Source organism: Caenorhabditis briggsae (assembly GCF_000004555.2).
Source record: "Caenorhabditis briggsae complete genome, chrIV, whole genome shotgun sequence".
Lineage (NCBI taxonomy): Eukaryota > Metazoa > Nematoda > Chromadorea > Rhabditida > Rhabditidae > Caenorhabditis > Caenorhabditis briggsae.
In genome coordinates, this window is record NC_013487.2 from 6738449 (window position 1) to 6760520 (window position 22072).

At 38.1% G+C, this 22072-nt stretch overlaps 9 protein-coding genes across 9 annotated transcripts; 6 read left to right on the top strand and 3 right to left on the bottom strand.

The window, feature by feature from the left end:
• Positions 1 to 2638: 2638 nt before the first annotated feature.
• Positions 2639 to 4885, top strand: CBG05504 (the record flags this gene model as incomplete). The annotated part of the gene is made up of 9 exons (XM_002633576.1): positions 2639 to 2698; positions 3239 to 3426; positions 3475 to 3606; positions 3661 to 3753; positions 3803 to 3923; positions 3974 to 4074; positions 4122 to 4212; positions 4335 to 4585; positions 4750 to 4885. 9 exons carry the CDS (start codon positions 2639 to 2641, stop codon positions 4883 to 4885), a joined length of 1173 nt encoding a protein of 390 aa, XP_002633622.1.
• A 228-nt stretch (positions 4886 to 5113) lies between these two features.
• On the bottom strand, positions 5114 to 5452 carry CBG05503 (the record flags this gene model as incomplete). Its single annotated transcript, XM_002633575.2, has 3 exons — positions 5114 to 5259; positions 5307 to 5403; positions 5450 to 5452. 3 exons carry the CDS (start codon positions 5450 to 5452, stop codon positions 5114 to 5116), a joined length of 246 nt encoding a protein of 81 aa, XP_002633621.2.
• Positions 5453 to 6161: 709 nt separating this feature from the next.
• On the top strand, positions 6162 to 8182 carry CBG05502 (the record flags this gene model as incomplete). Its single annotated transcript, XM_045235376.1, has 5 exons — positions 6162 to 6416; positions 6464 to 6591; positions 7463 to 7714; positions 7763 to 8009; positions 8057 to 8182. 5 exons carry the CDS (start codon positions 6162 to 6164, stop codon positions 8180 to 8182), a joined length of 1008 nt encoding a protein of 335 aa, XP_045092965.1.
• A 393-nt stretch (positions 8183 to 8575) lies between these two features.
• CBG05501 lies at positions 8576 to 9013 on the top strand (the record flags this gene model as incomplete). Its single annotated transcript, XM_002633573.2, has 2 exons — positions 8576 to 8664; positions 8713 to 9013. 2 exons carry the CDS (start codon positions 8576 to 8578, stop codon positions 9011 to 9013), a joined length of 390 nt encoding a protein of 129 aa, XP_002633619.2.
• Positions 9014 to 9402: 389 nt separating this feature from the next.
• On the bottom strand, positions 9403 to 13122 carry CBG05500 (the record flags this gene model as incomplete). Its single annotated transcript, XM_045235377.1, is given in 3 exon segments — positions 9403 to 10190; positions 10820 to 12459; positions 12479 to 13122. The coding sequence occupies 3 exon segments, from the start codon at positions 13120 to 13122 to the stop codon at positions 9403 to 9405; spliced, it is 3072 nt and encodes a 1023-aa protein (XP_045092964.1).
• Positions 13123 to 13571: 449 nt separating this feature from the next.
• On the top strand, positions 13572 to 14107 carry CBG05499 (the record flags this gene model as incomplete). The annotated part of the gene is made up of 3 exons (XM_002633571.1): positions 13572 to 13654; positions 13702 to 13951; positions 14000 to 14107. The coding sequence occupies 3 exons, from the start codon at positions 13572 to 13574 to the stop codon at positions 14105 to 14107; spliced, it is 441 nt and encodes a 146-aa protein (XP_002633617.1).
• CBG05498 lies at positions 13961 to 16544 on the bottom strand (the record flags this gene model as incomplete). Its single annotated transcript, XM_045235379.1, has 8 exons — positions 13961 to 14101; positions 14183 to 14584; positions 14628 to 14850; positions 14897 to 15126; positions 15175 to 15326; positions 15378 to 15488; positions 15538 to 15652; positions 16476 to 16544. 8 exons carry the CDS (start codon positions 16542 to 16544, stop codon positions 13961 to 13963), a joined length of 1443 nt encoding a protein of 480 aa, XP_045092963.1.
• Positions 16545 to 16751: 207 nt separating this feature from the next.
• Positions 16752 to 19148, top strand: CBG05497 (the record flags this gene model as incomplete). Its single annotated transcript, XM_045235380.1, has 7 exons — positions 16752 to 16850; positions 17841 to 17971; positions 18134 to 18530; positions 18575 to 18651; positions 18697 to 18769; positions 18815 to 18979; positions 19032 to 19148. 7 exons carry the CDS (start codon positions 16752 to 16754, stop codon positions 19146 to 19148), a joined length of 1059 nt encoding a protein of 352 aa, XP_045092962.1.
• A 162-nt stretch (positions 19149 to 19310) lies between these two features.
• Positions 19311 to 20940, top strand: CBG05496 (the record flags this gene model as incomplete). Its single annotated transcript, XM_002633568.1, has 8 exons — positions 19311 to 19393; positions 19442 to 19607; positions 19664 to 19794; positions 19841 to 20312; positions 20362 to 20441; positions 20489 to 20561; positions 20614 to 20781; positions 20827 to 20940. 8 exons carry the CDS (start codon positions 19311 to 19313, stop codon positions 20938 to 20940), a joined length of 1287 nt encoding a protein of 428 aa, XP_002633614.1.
• Positions 20941 to 22072: the final 1132 nt, after the last annotated feature.

The following is a 22072-nucleotide window of genomic DNA, read 5'->3' on the forward strand; positions in this document are numbered from 1 at the left end:
GCTCCATGTGGTGGAATTCATTATAAAAAAAGTTTTATCAGACGCATTAAAAATTCATTCGTACAATATGAAGAACAAACGATCGCGGTTCTTTTGAAATATAAAACTTCTAGAAATGTTAAAAACTGAAAAAGGAGATACATTTTTTTCTGTAAAAAATCTTGAAAACTGGCATTATTTGGAATATTTTCCTCCGGAAAAGGACTATACATGATTCTATCTACTAATTAATTTTTTAAGAATCATTTGAATCATCTTGAATCTCCACAAAATCAGATAAAAAATCTTGAAAATACGGCTTTAGACTTGCAATTGTGATCGCGCCAAATTTTTTTCTGTAGATCAAAAATTAATTTGCAGTTTGGAACTGTTCTGTGGGAGACCGTGTTATGTGATTTTTTTCGATCAAAAAATTTTTTTCCGAGTTTTTTTGATATTTTTTGATCAAACAGACAAACAATCCAAAAACACAAAAAAATGGAGAAAATTGTATTGAGAGCTCAAAATTTGGCTCAAAATGACAAACTTTTTGCTACCGGGCCGGGCCGGGCCCGGGCTATTATCTCAATTCCTATGCAAGATATCAAAAATGTTCCAACAGGCAAAACACCTCTGACACCTCTTGATGATCAATTTATTAGTTTACAATTTTTATATTTTTACAGTAACCGATATAAATTGGCCCAAAGTTAAAAGCAAGCTTGGCCCTTCTATTACAGGTTTCGCGGTACAGTTTATTGCTCCTCAAATCATATTTCTTTTCCTCTTTCATCGACCTTCTTGACCGGAGAAAAAGCATCCAGGTGTTTCTTTAATGACGTGAATTTGGGTAATTAGATGAGGGCAGAAGGGGTTGAGTGGGTTGAACTTGAGCTGATTGTCAGACACATTTCAGATAGGTGATCTGATCATAAAATTATGTCCGTTGTCTACTTGTGATCAGTGCCTCAATTGAATTTTCACTTTTTTCAATCAAGATATTTCGTTTGCAAATTAAAAATGTTGTAGAATACTCTGAAGTTAATAGCAAATATTCGTTTTGTGTATTCTGGAGGTTTGATTATTTTATGTATCGTAAAACCTGTAATAGAAGGGCGCCCTTGACTTTCAAGTTTGATCTGATTTAATTTTTCTTGGCTCCTATGCGAGGTATTAGAAATGTATTAACTGATAAAGTGTTTGTGATAAAACGATAAATGATTTGTCAGTTTACAACCTTTTTGTATCTTTCACAGGAACTGAGATAAACTGACTCAAAAATAAAGTTTGGGCCCTTTTATTTCAGGTTTTTTGAGGGTTGGGCTATTTATCACGAAAATTGGATGTTTCTAGACAGTTCCCTTTTTTTCAATTGGTTCAAAAACCAATCCATCCTCAAAAACTAGTTTTTCTGAACCAGAATTCATTGGCTTCCATGATTTTGACCTTTCCTCTTGAACACACACCGTTTATCTGGAGTTCCAGGTGATTTTTCTGTGACGTGACATTTAAATAGAGATGAAAAAGTTGATTGGTATATATAAGCGAGTCATATAACGCCTGGAATTCTGGAGCTTTCAGTTTTTTCAAGGTTCATTTTGTTATACTTCCCAAGAACGAGGCTTTCAAAATTCCAAAACTCCAAACGAACAGTTTTAAAACAAAAATTTGAAACTGTAAATTGAATGTTAGCCTTTAAGTGTGTGCTATCAGTTTTAACACCAAAAAAGAAAAGATAATTTAGAGTTCTCTAGAAACTAAGGTCTTGAACAAGAATCCTCAGATCATGACCTTCCTTTCTCAACCAATAATAAAAGTTGGAAGGCACCTCTTTCTGGATAACTTCCTGTTTCCGAGTACTCCTCTTCTTCCTTTATTTCTTCATCTTCTTCTATTTTTACTGCTGCTCCCTATTCTCTTTTTTTATTTTTGTGTCTGAAAGAGTTTCCGCAACCTGCCTTATCCAATTACTATTTCCTCTCTTTCTCTCTAAATACACTCCAAAACTTTTTTCTGCTTCTTCCTTCAACAACTCACTTTTTTCTGGACGCTTTCATTTCATTTACCCCCGTCCTTTATGTTTCCTGGGTTCAATTTCTTATTCACTAATAGTAAGCATCTTTTGGAAGAATTCACAGTATCCGTACGGTCCGTAAGATTTCAAGTTTTGTGGTTTCTGATTTGTCTGAAAATCCTACCCTTTCTCTTCCTGTTCATTTACTATTCTCAAGAACCGGAACATTCTGATCTCTGTCTTGTTTGTTATTTCCCTCCGGAATCCTACAATTACATTTTTGTATTTTTGCCCTCTCAGCTGATAAGAAAATGAGTCAAGATAACAGAAAAAAGAATATACATCCTTGTCTGGATGAGCCAAAAAATCCCTGGTGCAAAAAAAAGCTAAATTTATTTTTGAATTTTCTTCTTCCTGGTTTTGTCCCCAGTTCAAATAGTAATTTCTTCTTCTTCTTCCGTTTTCAAACTTCAAACGATCAAATCAAATCGAAGAGGTTGCAGGTGAAAATAACCAGAAAAGGTTTTTTGTAGCTTTTCTGAGCTCTCGGGAAGTATATTTCATTTTTCATCTGTGTTCATTTTTCATGCGATTCCAGCTTACAGTATATAATTTTATGATAATATATGTATGTTTTCTTCCAGAATGATCTGTCCACTACCATCAAGTTTGAACGAAGTGGACTTGAGGTGTTCAGCCGATAAAGTGAGTTATTTTCCTTACACAGAGGATTACTGTACTAAATACCGTGATCACTGAAAGCAAGAATAAAAAATCCTGCCAGGAGAGTAACTAAAAAGCAGCAAGAAGTCTGAACTTTAGAACTTTCAGCTTTGTTCTCCTCCTCTTGATCATTTAGATGGAACCTTCCAGGCTCATAGAAATCAAAAATCCACGTGTCTTTTTTGTAGTTCTTGCATCACTTACTACAAGAAAAATAGGCATGAATAACAAAAGATTGTAGTATAAGGAACTTTATGAGTAACAGAAGAAAAAAGGACATTTAGAAAGCATCTGCTGGAAAGATATGAGAAAAACAGGAGATGGGGAAGTAGTAATTGTAATAAGTGGAGAGTAGTCTGGAGGAAGTAATTGACAGAAAGAATAATAATGAGTCACAATGTTTAATTTTTTATGGGAGCGGAATTGATTAAATGGGATGAAAACTGAAAAATCGGATCAACGTTAAATGTTAGGGTGCCCTTCTTTTACAGGGTTTACTGTACATCAAACAAGTTATTGTAGCTCCTAAATGGGTCATATCCCAACTGCACATTTGGAATGTTCTATGATCAAATGTATCTCACCCACGGCGTCTATTTCATCTTCGAACCAACTCCATTCGTTCATCCCATATTTTCCCAAATCTTCTACGGAATCCTATTCACCATGACGATATTCTTAGCGCTTATGGGCAATTTTACAGTGATGTGGTGAGTTTTCAGCTCAAATTTCTTTAAATTCCAATCTGTATATTTCAGGATCATCTTGTACCATCGTCAAATGCGAAGTGTCACGAACTACTATCTATTCAATTTGGCCGTTGCCGATGCTTCGATTTCAGTCTTCAACACTGGATTCTCATGGTCCTATAACTATTATTATGTGTGGAAGTGAGTGTGTTACTTTTGAAATTGGGAAATAATACAACAACAAAAACGTTCCAGGTTCGGAAGTTTCTATTGTCGAATCAACAATTTGATGGGAATCACACCGATCTGTGCCAGCGTGTTCACAATGATTGTCATGAGCATTGAGAGGTGATTTCAAATAGAAAAAAATTATTGAAGCTGAAATTTCCAATTTCAGGTACTACGCGATAATGCATCCGCTGAAAAAGCGACCTGGTAAGAGGTCGACTGTCACCATTATCATCATGATTTGGTTTTTGGCTTTCTTGTTCGGAGTTCCAGCTTTTTTGGCGTCCAAGGTACAGTTGATACAAGCTAAAACTATCGCAATCATTCGATAAAACTACAGGTAGACGTCTACTACTTCTATGATGGCACAACTCTCTACGAGAATCCTCTCTGTCTGGCTGACAATTATCCAGGTGGAAATGAATCTGTTCTCGGGCAAATGTGAGTTATTATGAAAAAAGATTCTATGAAATTCTTTTTTTTTTCAGATATAACAACGGATTGATAACATTCCAGTATATTCTTCCTTTGTGCATTCTATCAGCAGCCTATTATAGAGTCGGAGTGGAACTAAGAAAGGTGAGAAGGGGTTCAGGAAATTTGACAAAGGATTATTAAAAAATAAAGAGCAAGTAGATCAACTTTCTCTTCTATATAACAGTAAAACGCAACAAAAAAAAAGATATAAATCCGACTTTCAGGACAAAACCGTTGGAGACGTTCGTCATGCGAAATCAGTTGCAGCCAAAAAGAAGGCATCGATCATGTTGGCTGTCGTTGTGTTCATTTTCATGATTGTCTGGTTCCCATACAACGCCTACTACTTGACGTTACATTTGGTTGAGCCGATTGGAAACAAAATGCTCAGTTTGTACATTTACATCAACATCTATTGGTTGGGAATGTCGTCGACTGTTTTCAATCCAGTCATTTATTATTTTATGAACAAGAGGTAGGTTATTATGCATCCAATCTCTCCGAATCAGCATGATGTTGACGTTGGGAAAACTAGACATACTTGATAGATTGAATTATAAGACCAGAACATCAGAAGCCATAGAGTTTATGTTCGTGTCTTGTGACGAAACTACATTCGCTAACATAAAATATTTCCAGATTCCGTGTCGGTTTCCACCACGCCTTCCGGTGGCTTCCGTTCGTTCGTTCCGACAAAGACGAATATCATTCGATTCTCTCCCAAACGCGTCCATCCCTTATGCCTCCCACAACCATGGCTCATACGGATTTCTGACAATTACAGAAAGATAGGAAACAATCTGAAAGTTGCATTTAGATTTTTTATAACTTTCTAATTCTCTCTATTATGTGTATTTTTTCAATTCGGGTTTATGAAAATTTATTTATATATTTTTTTCGAATTTTTCTATTTACCAGCTAATATTATGGCTACACGAAATTACACTGAATGTTTCAATTCAAAATGAAATTGATTCCTATTTATTTATCCAGGTTTCTTCTTCTATTTGCTCATCATCGCCATCTCTTTATATCGTTTTTCCGACATCGCCAACTCCATCAACACGTATTCCTTGACCGACGGAGATTCGATTTTATCCTGAATCTGCTCTTTCACACGTTCTGCTGTGTCTTTCGGGTACTTTTGACCTGAAAATTCGCATTTGTATTGTTTTCTGAACGCTTAAAAAGCTAACGATAATAATCGAGAAGTTCTTGAGCGTAAACGAGCCATACACAACTCGCGCACCCTTCTTGGCAACACAATCCCGGCTCCGGCTCTACGGGACGACTCTGTAAACTTAAATTTTTAATAAAATAAAAAATACCAAGAACTCACCATATTGAAACTACTCAAAAATCGTTGTGTACATCTTCTGAATATTGTGAATCCATTATTTACAGCTATACTCATCTATACGAGAGGTACTGGAAAATATTGAGCGATGATTGTTTTTTTTTATTCGACAAAATTATTTTGAAACAATTTTTATTTAGAATCTTTGCAAAATTCGCTCGAGAACAAAGAAAGTAGAAGAAAACATCAGGCGACAGGGAAAAAATAAATGTTTGGTTTGTCCGAGTGGAGTACACGACGTTTGGATCTCTAGGCCATCTGCGTTTTCTCGGACATTTGAGAGATTTTCGGCGCGGAATTTGAATCAGATTTCCTAATAATCCAGAGAAATCTCGAAAAACTGAAGGGAATAGAGCACAAAAAAAACAAAGATTACAGCTCAGAATTTTTTAAAGTTTCATAAGTGTGCATAAGAAAACTTTCACTTTCCCAGACTTCATTGTCCATAGGCCACGAGGAAGAGCAAACAAAACTGCATCGATAACAAAATTTTTATTATCAAAGGCACTGTCAGTATACACAACTGCCTCGACTTGTATCATGCAAACGCAGTACGAAACTTTTTTTTCTTTTTCTTTTTTTTTTGTTAGATTTAATTGTCTCATATTGTGATATTTTAGGGAGTCATCTCCGGAACTACATTTAAATATATCTAAAGAAAGTATCAAACTGAAAACAAAATCATTGAATAAAAATGAACGCCGACAAAAAGAAATTCTATCTGGCTGCCAGAAGAAAAGAAATAGATGGAGTAATGAATCTGGTCATCGTGGATCCATGGACCGGAGAACGATACGAGAACAATGAAGTAGAACTTCGCAATAAATATAACATACAACTAGGAGATTTTCTACATGCTAAAGTTGATGGTAATAATCAATTGTGCGAGTTTGGAAGAACCGAACATTCTGCAAACATCTTGGTCAAAGTGGAAGGAAATGTGGCTTTTGTGAGATTAATGAAAAATGTAAATAGAAATAATCAGAGCATTTTCAGGTGACAAATTTGATGTCCAAATTGAATTTGGTCTACGAAACTCTTGTGTTCCAAAATAAACTCTTTGGAGATTCCATATGTCATGATAGCAACTTACCACAAGGAGACTACAAAATCAGATTGAATTTGTAAGTACGGGATGGGTTCGGATGGGAGTATAATGGGATCGGAGAACGGGTAGATGGGCGGAGTCACATCTTCAATGATTTTTGATTTTCTTAGATATGCTTTTAAAAGTTCTAGAATTCGGTATAACCATCAAGGACAGTTATGTTAGACAATCATGAGTTTAAATACCAATATTCGTGAATCAGACTTTCGAATATCAATTTTAATTTTTTGTCCGACTTCGTCGCCGCAACCAATGGGAATTGAAAAATCCAAAAAGATTTACCTACTACTTGAAACCGAAATCTTTTTATAACAATACGAACTTCTCAAGGATTCTGAAAAGGAATTCAAATTTGAAAAAATGTTGAAGGCTAGGTGTTTCAAACTTCAACAGTCTTGTAAAACTAGTAAGAAAACCAAAAACCCACACGATATCCACCCACAAAATCACAATAAATTGATTTTAAACACACCAATAGAGTGCCACCCAAACCGTCAACTTTAAGCCGATTTATCTCGGTTTCTGTTGAAGGCATCAAACGTGTTTAACTGAAAAAAGTATTTTTGAAATTATGGTAAAAAGTTTGTCAGTTGGCACTTTTTTGATATCTTGCATAAAAAATTAAGATGATTGAACTCAAACTTAACAGTGTGGAGGCCATCTATTAACGGGTTTTACGGTAGCCTCTCGAGGAGTTGTGTGCTGAGTATGGAAGGCGTGGTGCTACTACCGACTAAGCCACGGCGAAGCTAGAGCGGCTGATCGATGTGATAGCTGTGTGAACACTAAACAAAGTTCACTGTCACGTCAGAATGCAACCAATAACTCCAAAAAAAATCCGAAAATTCTCCTGTCCCTCCTCCTTCAAAATCTAGAAATAACTTCAGACTCGACACTCCACTCCCACTGAAACCCGGAAGAGTTATACACTTCGAAGCCACTAGTCCCGAGCCAAAAATACAAAAAGTCATAACAGGGGCTGGATTTGCTGCACCTCCTGCAGAGAATAAAATAATTGGAGAAGGATTTGCACAGGCAGGGAAAAGAGAAGAACCGGTCAAGAATAGAGCGGTTGTGTTGAGTAAAGTGGACAAACCAATTGGAACACATTATTATCTCTGGAATCTTGACTCAAAGACGTAATCGATATCTAGTTCCTTGCGGAATGTTTGAATTTGAAATTTCAGCGAAGGACTTTTCGTGTCAAATGCTCATTCTCTGGAACCTGGACACTTTTTCACAGGGATATTCAAAAAGAAGCCAGATGGAAAGTGCACCTGTTTGAAATATGAAAAACCACTCGAGCCAGCACCGTTTACTGGTGGAATCAGACCAAATGGAAAAATATACTTTACTGTCAAAATCGATAAATATGAACCAGCAAAAGGAAATATGAAATACGCACATGCGATGGCTAAGTATATCGGAGAAGTTGTGAGTTTTATAAGTTTTTGAAACTCTTCCAAAATTTGAAATTTCAGTTGGAAGGAGAGACTGATGCCACAAAATTGAGCAAAGAATTCAATGGAAGAATGGTGAACATTCAACGCCGTGGAATCGAACAAAAGGATTTTGTTTGGGTTATCACTGAGATTCTGGATAATTGAAGAACCACTTGAACGTTTTGAGAAAAATCAACTTTAAAACATTATAACAATTCCGGATAATTATTTAAGTTTTTTTTTTGACTCATTGTCAGGGATTTCTTTGCCATGGGGTTAACATGAAAAAACTAGGTTTTCCAAAATGTCACCCATTGGGGCCAAATTTTGTTTGTCCACATCGAAAAAATTCCCTGATAGTGAGTTATTTATTTAGAAGTGAATAACATGAAACATTTAAAGATTTTTTTTTACAAATAAAGTTATCGGAAAAATACTTTTTTGAAACGCCAGCATGCTTCGATTAGTTCCTCCCACTCGTCATAATCGGCCTATTCTGAACTCTTCATACCACAAACTGATACCAGAAATTTCATTTCAATCGTTTCTTCTCGAACGATGGCTGCTGTCCCGGACAAATATTTCTTTGCTGGATATCTAGGATACTATACTGATGGAGAAATCTTTTTGAATATCATTGGATTAGGGTAAGTCAAGAACGGAATTCAGAAATTTATATTATGCGATTTTATCAGAACAATCAACAATCTGTCATTTTCGGTACGCGAGAGCAGACTAAAAAAACGTGGAATCAAACTGGGTGACTTCTTGTCCGCTTCTGTTCCCATGGGAAAACCAGTTGAGAATTTCGACAAAGTGAACTACAAGTTCACAGTGAATGTGGATGGGAATACGGCAACGATTGAAGACCAAGAAGCTGATTTAGAGAAAAACGAGGATGAAGTTTTGGTTTCCCGAGTGAAAGCTTTCGGATCTGTCAGATCGATAAAACAGAATATTCCAGTTGGGAAATATCGAATCAACATCAGGGCGTAAGTTCAGTGATTACAAATGAACATATGGTTTGAAGAATCAAAAATGTTTCCAGAACCAAACCAAGCGAAGAATACATATTCTCTTTCCTCTACGCTCCAAGAGAATATGTTTTTCTGTTTCATCACTTTGAAAGAGGGTTTTGATCTTACAAGTTCATTATACATAGGTTTTACGTTCAATTAATAAGGTTTTTACGTTCAATTAATAAGGTCGTATGATGGTGTTAGTACATGACAGCGCTATGCTTTGAGTTCAGCTCAAACTACTAGTAAAAACAAGGGGTTTGAGAGTCGATAGAAATGGAACATGATAAAAGTATGAAGCGATATCGATAAATTAGTATAAACACAAAACACTAGTTAATCAACAATAAACTAAAATGATAATTATTACTCGAAATCTTCGTCGTCCTCCTCGACTCCAATTCCGTTCTCTTGGGGATGCAGGCATCCTTGGGCTCTCGGCACATCCTTGATGTATCGTTGTAGACCTGCCAGCGATCTCCATCTCCCTCTTGCTTGAATCTCCTCCATTGAATATCCTGTCGCCCTCATGTGATTCGCTCCTCCTCTCCGGAAAGCGTGATGGGTGGCTCCAGATTTTCCAATTGCCGCCAGCATCTTAGTGGCTAGTGCAGAGATCGACGATTTCGTCAGTTTCTTTGAACCATCAAGATTCGAGAAAACGTACGGACACTTTCCTCTTGAGTGAATCCTCCATCTACACATGAGAATATCCGCGTCACTTCCTGGATCATAGTTGAAGAACGATGATCGTCCTAGTCTCCACTGGTCATTCTTGGCCTTCTCCACGTGTACCTCAATCATCCCATCTTTTTGCGTCACTCCTTCCCACTTGATCTCGGCGGCTTCCGAAGCTCTCAGCATGACGTGAAAGGAAAAGATTGCAGCTTGATATGCAGCCGATATTTTCGACAGAGCGCTGCTTCCAATTCCTTTCGCTCGATCGACCAAATACAACAAAAAGGAAGACTCATTCAACGGAAGTCTCTTCTCAATTATCCAATCCTTCCTCCTCTTGTTCTCTGCTTTATAAGCCAGAGCAGTCGACGAGGCCTTAGATTCCAGTGGAGCCGCTTTGAGCTTGTCCAGGTGCGTCTGGAATTCTTTCCCTGCTTGTCTCTCGATCTCTTCGATGTAATCCTTTTTGGGGCCTTCTGAAAATTAGTTTATAAACTCTTTTGCCCTTCTTTATTCCTCTTCCCCGGGCGGGCGGGCTGGGACCCTCGTTAAAATTGCGTAGAATGGTTTGAAAACTCCGTTTTCACGCCCGGCGGTCGTGATCGTTGCGAGACCACAAGCCGCCGAAAGTCTATGCGCCTTTAACTCTCGCGCGCCTCTTTCTCCGTTCTTCAACGAAAAACATAATATTCTCTTTCCTCTACGCTCCAAGAGAATATGTTTTTTTGTTTCATCACTTTGAAAGAGGGTTTTGATCTTACAAGTTCATTATACATAGGTTTTACGTTCAATTAATAAGGTAGAAACAAGTGCAAAGCCTGGGGCCTATTGAGTGAAATCTAAAAATGCTAGAATAAAATCGGACCTACAAAATTTTGAGTTAGTAGCCTCGCAATGCCTAGATCCCTCCCCGGGAATGAAAATACAATCGTTTTTCTCGTAGATAATATAGTCTTTTACTTCCCTTATGAACCTCCCTGAATAATCTACAAGCGCCTGATAAGAAATATGACTTTTCCACAACGGGGCAACTAGCACGCCTCTCAATCTCCTTCTCCTCATAATTTTTATTAACTGAGGTATCAAAACTGGTGGAGGTACTAACCAAGGAAGTCCCATTCGCTCTGCTCTCTCGACGTGCTCGAAGACGTTGACTCCGCTCGTTCCAAACTCGGGATATCTAGAAAATACAATTCCGTCTTCTTATTATTCGCATCTGCGAACCAGTCCACTTTTATCTCGCCCCACATTCTCTGCGCTTGACTAAACACTCGCTCAGCTATTCCCCAGTCATCAAAATCAAAGTTTCCACTCGCTTCGTCCGCTTCTACATTTTCCTTTCTAGGAATCCACAAAAACGAGCTCTCACCGACGTTCTCCAAGTTATGCCACACTCTCTCAGCTAAAGAATGCAGCTCTGGCTTCATGGAGCCTCTTCTCAACACGCTCACGGCTGCCTGACTATCGACTAACACCTGAACTCTCCCTTTCAGGTTTGAACTTATTCTCGCCGAAGCCACTTCGACCGCGGTCAACTCTCTCCAAGCGCTCGACTGTTTTTCAAAGTTTCCATCGCCGATTTCTGTCATTTTCCACAAAATATCCTGCCTCTCATTCTTTAACAAGCCTCCAATACCACGCGCAGAGGCATCGGTATACAGGAATAAGTCGGGCTTTGACTCAACTTCTAATAAATTTCTTCTCAAAAGTTCTGCGCCTCTCGCTCTCCAGAACTCAATCTCTTTTTCCTCACCTGGAGACTTGTTCTTCCTTGCCATCTTCGACTCACTCTTCTTCTTCTGGTTTTCGCCGACCACCTGCATCATCCATCTTGCCTTCGCCACACCAATGTCACCTGTGACAAGCTCAAATGATGCCTGGCATCCCAAAAACTTCATACGGTCCAGAACCGTTGGAGCCAGGCTCCTCCTCAACTCATCAAGAGCAGACCACCACGTGGCCATTCTCTTCTCGGTTCCACGAACCTCTTTCGCGACCAGGTCGCATTCATAACCAAGCCACGTAAACTTAGCGTCTGGCACCCAGAACGACTTTTCTTCTGCCACACACACACCAGCATTATGCAGATCTTCTCTCACCTTTCTCACTGCTCTCGCAACTTCTCTCTCCGTCTCACCCACAACTAATCCATCATCAAGATATAAAAAGATTTTTATACCCTCCGCACGCCATTTTTGAACTAAGACTTTAAAAATTTTTGTGAAAAGCCAAGGGGCAATTGACAAACCAAAAGGTAAACCCTTAAACAAAAAATATGGGGCGGCGGGAGGGTTCGACAGCGAAAAACCGAGAAGATCTCTTGAATCGCGATGAATTTTTATATGATGATAGCCTGATTTGAAATCGAAAGTGGCCGCAAATTTCGCATTTTCTAGAAAAGGCCAGGCTGTCTTCAAATTCTCTAGTTTAAATCGAGGAGGAACCAGGCTCTCATTAAGCTCGCTCAAGTCCAAAATCATCCGCTTTTTCTTACCTTGTTCCACAACGTGGAGCGGGGACACACATCTCGGCTCTTCTTCAACTCTGACGACAACACCTTCTTCCTCCAACCGCTTAATTTCTGCAATCAAGAACTCTTCATGTCGTTTTACCGACGGCCTGAGGCCTTGTGGTTCTGGTAAAATTGTCTCTGAATTCAGCTGGATTTTATAACCATCCTCAATTACACTCAACACCCATTCTACATTACAAATGTTTTCCCAAAATTCAATGGCTTCGGAAAGTCTCTCCGGAAAACACTTACCTTCGTTGTTCACAATCATTGGCATAGTGCCCATATCCTTGGCATTTGTAGCAGCGGATGCTTCTCTTGCCGTCTCTGCCTCCATAACCTTGGCCTCCATTTTGCCGAGTATTTCCCTGGCCTCGGAAAACACCCTCTGATCGAAACCACTGTTGTCTGCTTGGCAATGGGTCTTGTCTTCTTCTTTTTACGTCTCCATGATAACCTCCACTTTTCTTTCCAGCGATTCCAGTAAGGTTAGACAGGAGCAGAATCGACGTCATATCGGCTTGAGTCGAAGATCCTTCCGAATCTCCTCCAGAAATCGCCTTCAACGCGTCCAACTTCTCTTTCGTTTGTAGCAAATTCGGATCCGAGTCCAGCAACAACAACTCTCCGTTTCGAGACTTGATTAACTCCAGAACCTCTTTCACTCCATTCTCCAGATCATCGGCTGCCATCGCTTTACTCAAAACATTCTTTATTTTGAAATTAAAATCGATGTTCTTCTGGATCCCTTTTGACGAAACTTTTGGCGGCTTCTCCTCTTCCACTTCTTTCTCTTTCTTCTTCTTATCCACTCCTAAATTGATTAGTTCCGCTACCTTGCCAAGAATTTCTTCTCCAAACTCCTTCAACGCTGCTTTATCGATAGCATCAGCCATTTTCCTTCCGGATTTCGCCTAAACAATATATTAGTGAAAATTGACGGATAAAGAACCTAATTATCTCACTATTACCGTTTTCGACACAATTAAACAAACAGCAAAAAATAAAAAACTCTCAAAAAAAAAACGAAAAACAGGCTACGACCTCGTTAAAATTGCGTAGAATGGTTTGAAAACTCCGTTTTCACGCCCGGCGGTCGTGATCGTTGCGAGACCACAAGCCGCCGAAAGTCTATGCGCCTTTAACTCTCGCGCGCCTCTTTCTCCGTTCTTCAACGAAAAACATAATATTCAATAGCATGAAGTACTGTGCTGACGTCAAGGAACCAATGAAGTCATTCTCATCTGATGTCATTGTTGGTACAGGATTTGCAATGAGCAACCTGAACATCAGCAAAAAGAAAAAGGTAGTAATGAAAGCTTTAGTTGAAGTTTCATTTTAAAAAATGAAAATGAACGTATTCGTCTACAGTTCGATTCCGAAAGGACAAAATACGACTTATTTTCTGTGGATTTGCGACAACCATCAGTTTGTCAATATTTAGAAAATGTCTGTTAATTCAAAGAATGTTTTAGAACATCCATATTCACTTCGAAAGCTCACACTCTTGCTCTGGGTCATTTTTTCGAAGGAATCTTCAAAGAAACACCAAACGAGAAGTCAAAATGGCAATGTGTGAAGTACATGAAACCTGCTGAACCTCTTCTGAAAGGAGAAATGGTTGCAAATCACGTTGTCCTGAGAACTTCAGTGGAGAAGTATAAGCCAGAAGATGCTTCGAAAAATTGGTATCCTCAAGTCCATTCCAAGCATCTCGGAAAGATCGTAAGTTTTCTAAATGAAAATTTTAGAGCCAAGTAATTTTTTTTGCAGATCGACAACAAGAAGAAACTCTCTGAAGACTGCAATGGACGCGAAATCAAAACTCAGCTCTGTAAGGTTGGAGATGATTACAGATGGGTTGTCATTGAACTTCTTTAAAAAATAAATATTTATTCATTCTAACTTTGGCTTACTATTCTTGAAACACTTAAGAATCGTTTTCACTAATTTCACAAAGATGCAAATTACTAGAACTAAAACTAGTATCAACAGAGTAATAATATCCAGAAAGTAGTAGACGAAAATATTTTGGTGTCTTCCATAGTTATCCATTGATGGAAGTTTCCCGAATCTGGCAGCAAATTCAACGTGTTTCACCAAAACTTCCTTCGCATTCGTCGGCAGATTCTTCAACATCTCAGCGACCCTTCTGGCATTTTTTGCGTATCTGCATAAAACAAAATTCTGTGGATTCGAATTCCAGAAAAATAACGAATACCTCGGATTCGTCAGCACGTCGTGAAGGGTGTCTCGTACAAGATCAGAATTGATTAAATCAGTTTTCTGTAGGACTGCTGCTCCTCCATGCCGTTTTAGCATTTGTGCGTTTCTTCCCTGGTCGGCAAATATTGGAACCTAAAACCATTTTTATAATAACTCTGCACAGGGTTTAGCTCACCATAACCGCTGGTTTTCCCATCAATGCCAACTCCATGACACTTGCTAAACCACCATGTGTCACGAATACAGTAATCCTTGGATCAGCGAGAAGTTCGTTTTGTGGGAGCCAGGAAGAAGTGTAGACGTTATCGAGATCCTTTGCAATATTATCAGACGAATCTTCGTATTTCCAGATGAATGTTATTTCAGGCATTGATTTGAAAACTTGAAGAAGACTTTGTCTGAAATTTAGTTTTTCGTATATCAAAATTAAATTGCAGAACTCACTTATACTCTTCCGGCATATCCTTTGACTTGGAAGCAGATCCAAACGAAACCAGTACATTTTTCTTTCGAATATTCAGAATCTCATCCCATTCCTCATCCAATTTCAAAACTTTCTCATTGGTTTTCACAGTGAATCCTCCAACGGGAATAATTTTGTCGAATGTTGGAGCAGGAAAATCCAAAACAGGAATGTGGTTAGAAAATATGAATGAGGATTCTGGCATGGTTTCCTGAAATCAAAACTCCTTCTGATGAACGGTATTTGTTAGTTTTGTTACCCTCCACGATCTTTCAATTCCCAAAATCTCTTTAGCCATTTCGAATTCATGGTCCAGAATATTTGCAAATGTATATCTGCCATAGTAAAACTGAACAGCATTCAGGAATCGTTCTTTAATATTCATTCGATCATTGAAAAATGATTGGGTGCCTGAAAAATATTATTTGAATCAATTTTCAAGACAACCTCATAATCGCTTACTTGGAACATAACTAGGAGCAATTGGCTGACCAATAACATCACTGACATGATCAAATCGGGCACACGAGAGCACTGTGATATGCGCGGGAACTTTTAGGTATTCAAAAATTGCTGTAAAATATTAATTTTCAGTTTTTAAAAAGGAAAGTAATCGTCCTACCATAGGCACATCCATCCACAACTTCAGTGATTGCCAAATCGAATTTCTCATTTTTCAGTTGATCTAACACTTCTCGCTCTTGTAGAACTTCTGAAAATTGATTACCGTAAAAACTCTAATTTAACACCATGGCGTTCTATTTTTCAATACTTAGCTGGGAGAACGTTCTATTAAAGGGTGGCATTCAATTAGAGGCTGGCATTCTATTATTCGACAGCGTCAGAAAAAATTTCGTTCAGGGATGTGAGATGTTTTCAGCATACAAACATATTCAAAAAGGTTCAAAACATTCAAATTTGACCATTTTCAACTATTTTATTTATTTGAATGTTTCTTTTTGGCCAGTACTGGCAACAACAATTAGTAGGTGAAACGAAAATGTCCTTTTGGGGTGACGCACTATTAGAGGGTGGCGTTCAATTGGAGGGTGGCATTCTATTTTTCAGAGCACTGCTCACTATCAGAGAACGTTCTATTGGGGGGTGGCGTTCAATTAGGAGGGACTATATATTAGAGTTTTTAAGGTATTTGGTTCTTCCGCTTTTCTGCCAATCTGTCATCTATTTCTTTTTCAAATCAATATGTTCGCGCTGACTCTTCTCTTATCATCTCAAATTGATACTCACATGTCTAGTTGTTCTCTTCAACCACATTTACATCGATTGTTCCGCAAAAAAAAATAACAACTGAAAGTGCTCTAATGAATTCCTCTGACAGTCTCCCGATCAAGAAGCCAGAGCCGCCCACACAATTTAAATATTTTCTATTCGCTGGTCGACGAATTAACTACATTGGTGAAATATGTCTCATACTCATCTCTCCACACAATGGAAGACATTTTTACGTGGAAGAGAAGAAATTGAATGACGCCTTCGTGTATTTGGGAAGTTTTTTACGAGCTAAAAGAACAACTAGACGAGTTCTCTACGATTTTGAACCTCTCGATAGTCCGAAGAAGTTTCAAGTGGAAGTAAAAGACGATGTTGCTTTTGTAAGTTTTCGTTCATTGAGAAAATTCTCGGAAGTTTTAACAAAAATGTCAGCTTGTTAATCTGGAAGCAACACTCGAGGACGTCGACGGAGTTAAACTTTTTCATTGTAAAACGTTAGGATATGTTTTTTGCAAAGAGGATCTGTTGCCTGGTAATCATTGGATCACAGCTCATTTGTATGCTCCTTTAAACTTCTAACTTTCATCAATTATCAATTTCAGAATGTCTCAATCAGTAGTTACTAAAAACGGAAAAGTTATTCACTTTGAGGGAAAACGGACTGCTGCACCACAAAAGCCACCACACCAATTGATGTCAAAAGTGAGTATCGCTTAACCTCCAAAAACAGGAGACATTGAGACAGAACCGACATCAAAATTATTTTTGAACTCTCCTTTTGACAAGAAAAGAGTCGTCGAAATCAAAATCACGAATCCCACTGAACACCGCATCGAAGTTGGAATCAAAACTAATAACCGAGAACGATTCAATGTGAATCCCGAGTTTGGAGTTCTTGATTCGAAAGAGTCAATTGTAATTTCAATAACTTGTAAAGCATTTCAGTTCGATCCGGATGAGAAATACGCGGATAAAGTCAAAATAGGATGGTTGAATGCACCTAGAGGAGCTGGGAAAGAGTTCAAAAAATAATGGTTCGAAGGAAAGGAGAAAGTTCTAGTCAAATATTTGAAGATCAAATATAATCCTTAGAAAACATGTGTAGTTTCTGTAATTATATGACTTTTTAATAAACATTCTCATTCTTCCACTATCAAAAAAAAAAACTCTCAATTGATAACAGAAACTCTTCCGATGGAGGTCAGCATTTTTATTGAATTTCATTTTGCTCTCTTTCTCATTGTAAATTTCTACACGGTTTTGCGAATTCCATGGAAAAATCTGAACCGATTCTTTTCTTCGCCGCGCGTCGTGGATTTTACACAGATGGTGTCAGCTTCATAGTGATTGTTGGGTTGAGGTTTGAACTTTTGAAATTAAGAATTATAGTACCTGTATCAGAAGGTCCCTCTAACAGGAACAATAGGAGGGTCGGCCTTTCTAATACGGGTATTACGGTATTTTAAGAAAAAAATTGCAGTCCACACGAAGACAAATGGTATCGGGTAACCGAAAGGAAACTGACAGAACGGGGGATTTCACTGGGAAACTTTCTATTGGCTACAATTGTTTCGTCAGATGTTGTCAAAAATTTCAAACTAACAAACTATTCATTAGAAGTCAAAGTTGAAGAAAATATCGCTTCCGTGAGTTTTAAAGATATTCAATCAAAATCGGAATTCTGAAGTTCAGGTGATAGTTCCAACGGATAAATTGGTTCCCTGTAACGATGGAACTGTGGGATTCAGAACGAAACCATTTGGCATTGTGATATCTGTGGATAAAAATATACAACCAGGCAACTACTTGATCAAAATCACATCGTAAGCCCTTTGAAATGGTTTTTGGATATTTTCAAGTTTCCAGAGAGAGTGTGCCGGGAGAGAAAAAGCGAGACTGTCACCCACTACGCCTTCTATGCAATATTTTCAGGGATAAAAAGTGCACACTGTTCAATTTGATCCTATCGATTTTGGAATTTTCAGATCCCTTTCCTCTTCCATCAAAAGATCTCCACTCCGTGCAGAAGTGATTCCAAGGTCTGGTTCCCAAGATTCAAATGCATACGAAAACTACCCTCAACCGGCATCAAGAACATCAAGCACAAAATACACATCTGTTTCGACGGTTACAAATAAAAGTATCTATGAGACTGCGTCCGTTCATTCCAAAGTTTCCGAAGATGACCGGTACAGACCCAGCAATCAGACGATGTCAGAAGCAGGATCAATTGAAGATTTGATTGCGAAATTACCAGATTTGAAACCTCCAATGCCTCTTCCAAGAACAGTTAAACCTGAAGAAACTCAGCCAACTCCTATTAAAAATGTTGTTGTTGGATGTGGATTTGCAGTGAAGGTTCCAAAAGATCCAAAGAAACAGGTGAGTGGATTCAGAATTTTGATAGAAAATTGGGAAATTTCTAGATGATCGCATTCGTAACCAATGTTCACACCGTTGAAACTTATCGACTACATTTTCTATGGATTTGTGACATTCAAGAGTTAGCTATTTTTTTCTTAAAATGAAAATTATCAAAATTTTATAGAGAAGCCATACTCCGTTCGCCCAAATACGATTTGGACAAAGGACACTTCTTTGAAGGAATCTTTGTGTGCAAGGTAGCGTTATATACAAAAAAAGTTCAAAACTGTGATTTTTTTCAGAATAAAAAATGGATATGTGTGAAATATTTGAACGAAGTCGAACCACTAATCGAAGGAAGTCTAATTCGTGAAAAAATCGAGCTGACGTTGCCCGTTTTGAGCTATCAAGGAGCATCAGAAACTTCGAAATTTCCAGTGGTTTATGCAGATTATATTGGAAGAATAGTAATTAAAATAATAATGGTTTACGTATTCGAACTATATCTAATTTTTTCAGATCGATAAAAACTTCCGACTTCCAGCAAACTGTGTTGGCAGACCGATTACAGTGGAGAGATGGAGAGGCGATGATAATTCTTATTTTTGGTGTGTAACTGGAATTTTGGACGGTTGATTGTTTGTTGAATTTTTTAATTCTATCGAATGCGTATTACTCTCTTATCACTTCTGACCAATATTTGATTTTCCCAATTCTCTCCTAAAGTTTTTTCTTTCAATTGATAAACCAAAATCATTCTTTCCCACTACAATCCCTATAAGCAGTGAGCAATAAGAAATGGAAGGCTCTCGCAAATTTCTAGCCGGACGGAGATGCTATAGAGCCGATGGCGTAACTTATTTAGTTCTATTCGGAATGAGGTGAGAAAAAATAAATTCAGAATAAATTATTATTGAAAATTCCTTCAGCCCTTATAACGGGCAAAATTTCGACATTCTGGAGAGTGAGCTGAGCAATAGCGGTGTCATTCTTGGGGATTTTCTCATGGCCAACTTAACCGCTCAAAACAAATTGAAAGATTTTGTTCGGATTCGGTATCCATTGGATGTAAAAGTCGAAAATAATTTTGCAATAGTACGTTCTTATATTTAATTTTTCGAACAATCAGCAATCAAAAAAGTGTATTCTAGATGAAGTTTGCATCTGCCGCAGCTACTCGAGACTCGGAAGGGGTGCTTGTATTCAGAACAAAAGATTTCGGACCAGTGAAGTCAGTGAATCAAGAGTTACCTCTTGGAAGTTACGAAATTGTTATAAAAGCGTATGTGCTTAATTAATTTTGATATTTAAAACAAATATTGTTTCAGAGCAGATTCAATCACAAACTACAACATAACGCTATGTGCTGAAGCAATAGCAACAGCCGCGTCTCTATTGGTTATGAATACTCCAGCTGTTCACAACTTTTATTCTGTTCACAACCCCACAAACAGAGCAAAAAGGGATGGTATTCCGAACCCAATGAGCGCCTATGAATATATGAATTCAAGGGCATCGTCCATCAAGTCTGAAGGGCAACAATCTAGCACAAATTACCTGGAGCTCGAAAACTCATCAAGACCCATGTCTCTAACTATGAGTCAATTAATCGACAATCTACCAGAAGTTCATTTAACGCAAGACACGCCAACTCCGAAACCAAGGGGTATTCTTGGTGTTTCTAAAGCTGAAGTCAAACCGCTGAAGCCAATTAGTAAAATTCTAAAAGTGAAACCAAACGCGATTCCGGCTGCAGCAGTAGCTCCAATGCTTGTGCACGATGTAGAACCTTCCAGAAAAGTATGAAGAATATTTGTGTTTCTTAAAAAAAAACTTATATGAAATTCAGATGAAAGCCTTCGTTCATTCCGCTCTTGAACATTCTCCGAGTTCAAGATTCCATTTCCTGTGGATTTGTGATGTTCAGCAGTGAGTTTTGCAAAAAAAATCCGTTCAAAACTAGGCCATCTTTTCAGAGACTCCATATTAAAACTTCCAGGTTATGAACTTAATCTGGGTCATTTTTTCGAAGGAGTTTTTCAGAAACAGGTATTGCAGAAAAATTGAGATGAGTTTTTTTTTCTCAAATAAATAATTTCAGCCATCAGGCCAGTGGGAATGCATTGAGTATGTGCGTTCAATTGCTCCATTTATGAAGGGAAGCATTGTTCTTGGTAAAGTGGAGATAACGACTCCAATCTCCAACTACCAACAATCCCATGCAGAGTTCAAATACCCATGTGTCACAGCAAAACATCTGGGTATAATCGTAAGTGGCATTAATCAGAAATTTTGCATTTCCTCCGTTTTATAGATTGACCAAAAATGCTTTCTCACTCCCAATTGCAATGGAAAGCTAGTGACGGTTCAAAAGCGAAGACAAAATCAGGGAAAAAACTTTGTATGGGTCATCACCGGACTAGTCTAACTGTTTTTTTCTACTTATTCTTCATTTTAATTTTCAAATATATAAACCTACTTTTACATTGAGTTCCAAAGAATCCCACTAATGCATTTGACTTGGCTATCATTGCGGACGGTTGAGCCGAATCCAATGTCCACAGATATCCAGAAAACTTGTCGATCTGTCCCATTTTTTCTACCACCTTTTCATCCGGTTGAATATAAATCACTTTTTTAGTTTTGACAGATGACTTGTTCAGTTGGGTGGATTCGATGATTGGGCGAAATAGAGTCTGAATTTTTATGCTAATAGTAACATTTCTAGCAATCAAAGACTAACCACATCATGCCCGGCATCGGTTAAAAGATCAGCTACACTATTCAAAACTTTAATATGACTGTGGCCATATAAATTGGAATATACTAATATTTTATATGATGGACATATTTGAAGAAAAAGAATATGAAGAGCAATTGCAAATTCATTACAAACTAATGAAAAATGAATGCAAAAACGGGTATCTAGTAATGGCTAGGCCAACTTTAATCGGTCGGTCAAATATGATAACAGTCGTGGCGGGAACAAGAAAGTCAGGTTATGTGTTGTTGCGCAATGTTGTGGTGAAGACAAAAAAAGAGAGAAGGTACGGGGTCTGCCGTAGTTTTGTGTAGATGGCAGAGAAAAACAAACAAAAAGCAATCCAGAAAGTTATTACTCGTTCTGTGGTGAACTAGTGGAGAAATAGACAACAAAGCAGTTATCGGAAAATAAGAAAAATCGATGACGAGAAGTACGAATCATGTAGGTTATTATGGAGATTTGAATGCAATATATTGTTAAAATATTGACTTACTAGGGAATGGTCAGAACTTAGCTCGCGAGCGGGACATACAAATGTGTCCACTGGAAAGAAGGTTGCTTCTTGATTCCAGAACAGTTTTCAAATTTTGCTGAATGGCCCGGAGAGCCGAGATATTTGTGCTCCAAAATCAAGCGATAAACCATGTAAATCTCGCTTTATCCGTCACCAATGGCAATTTCAAAATGTTGTTCGTTGGCCGAGTGGTGTGTGCGCTGGTCTAGGAATCTGCTTTTGCGGGTTCGAACCCGTCTTCATTCAAACTTTTTGTTTTGTGTTTTTTGATCATTCAATAAT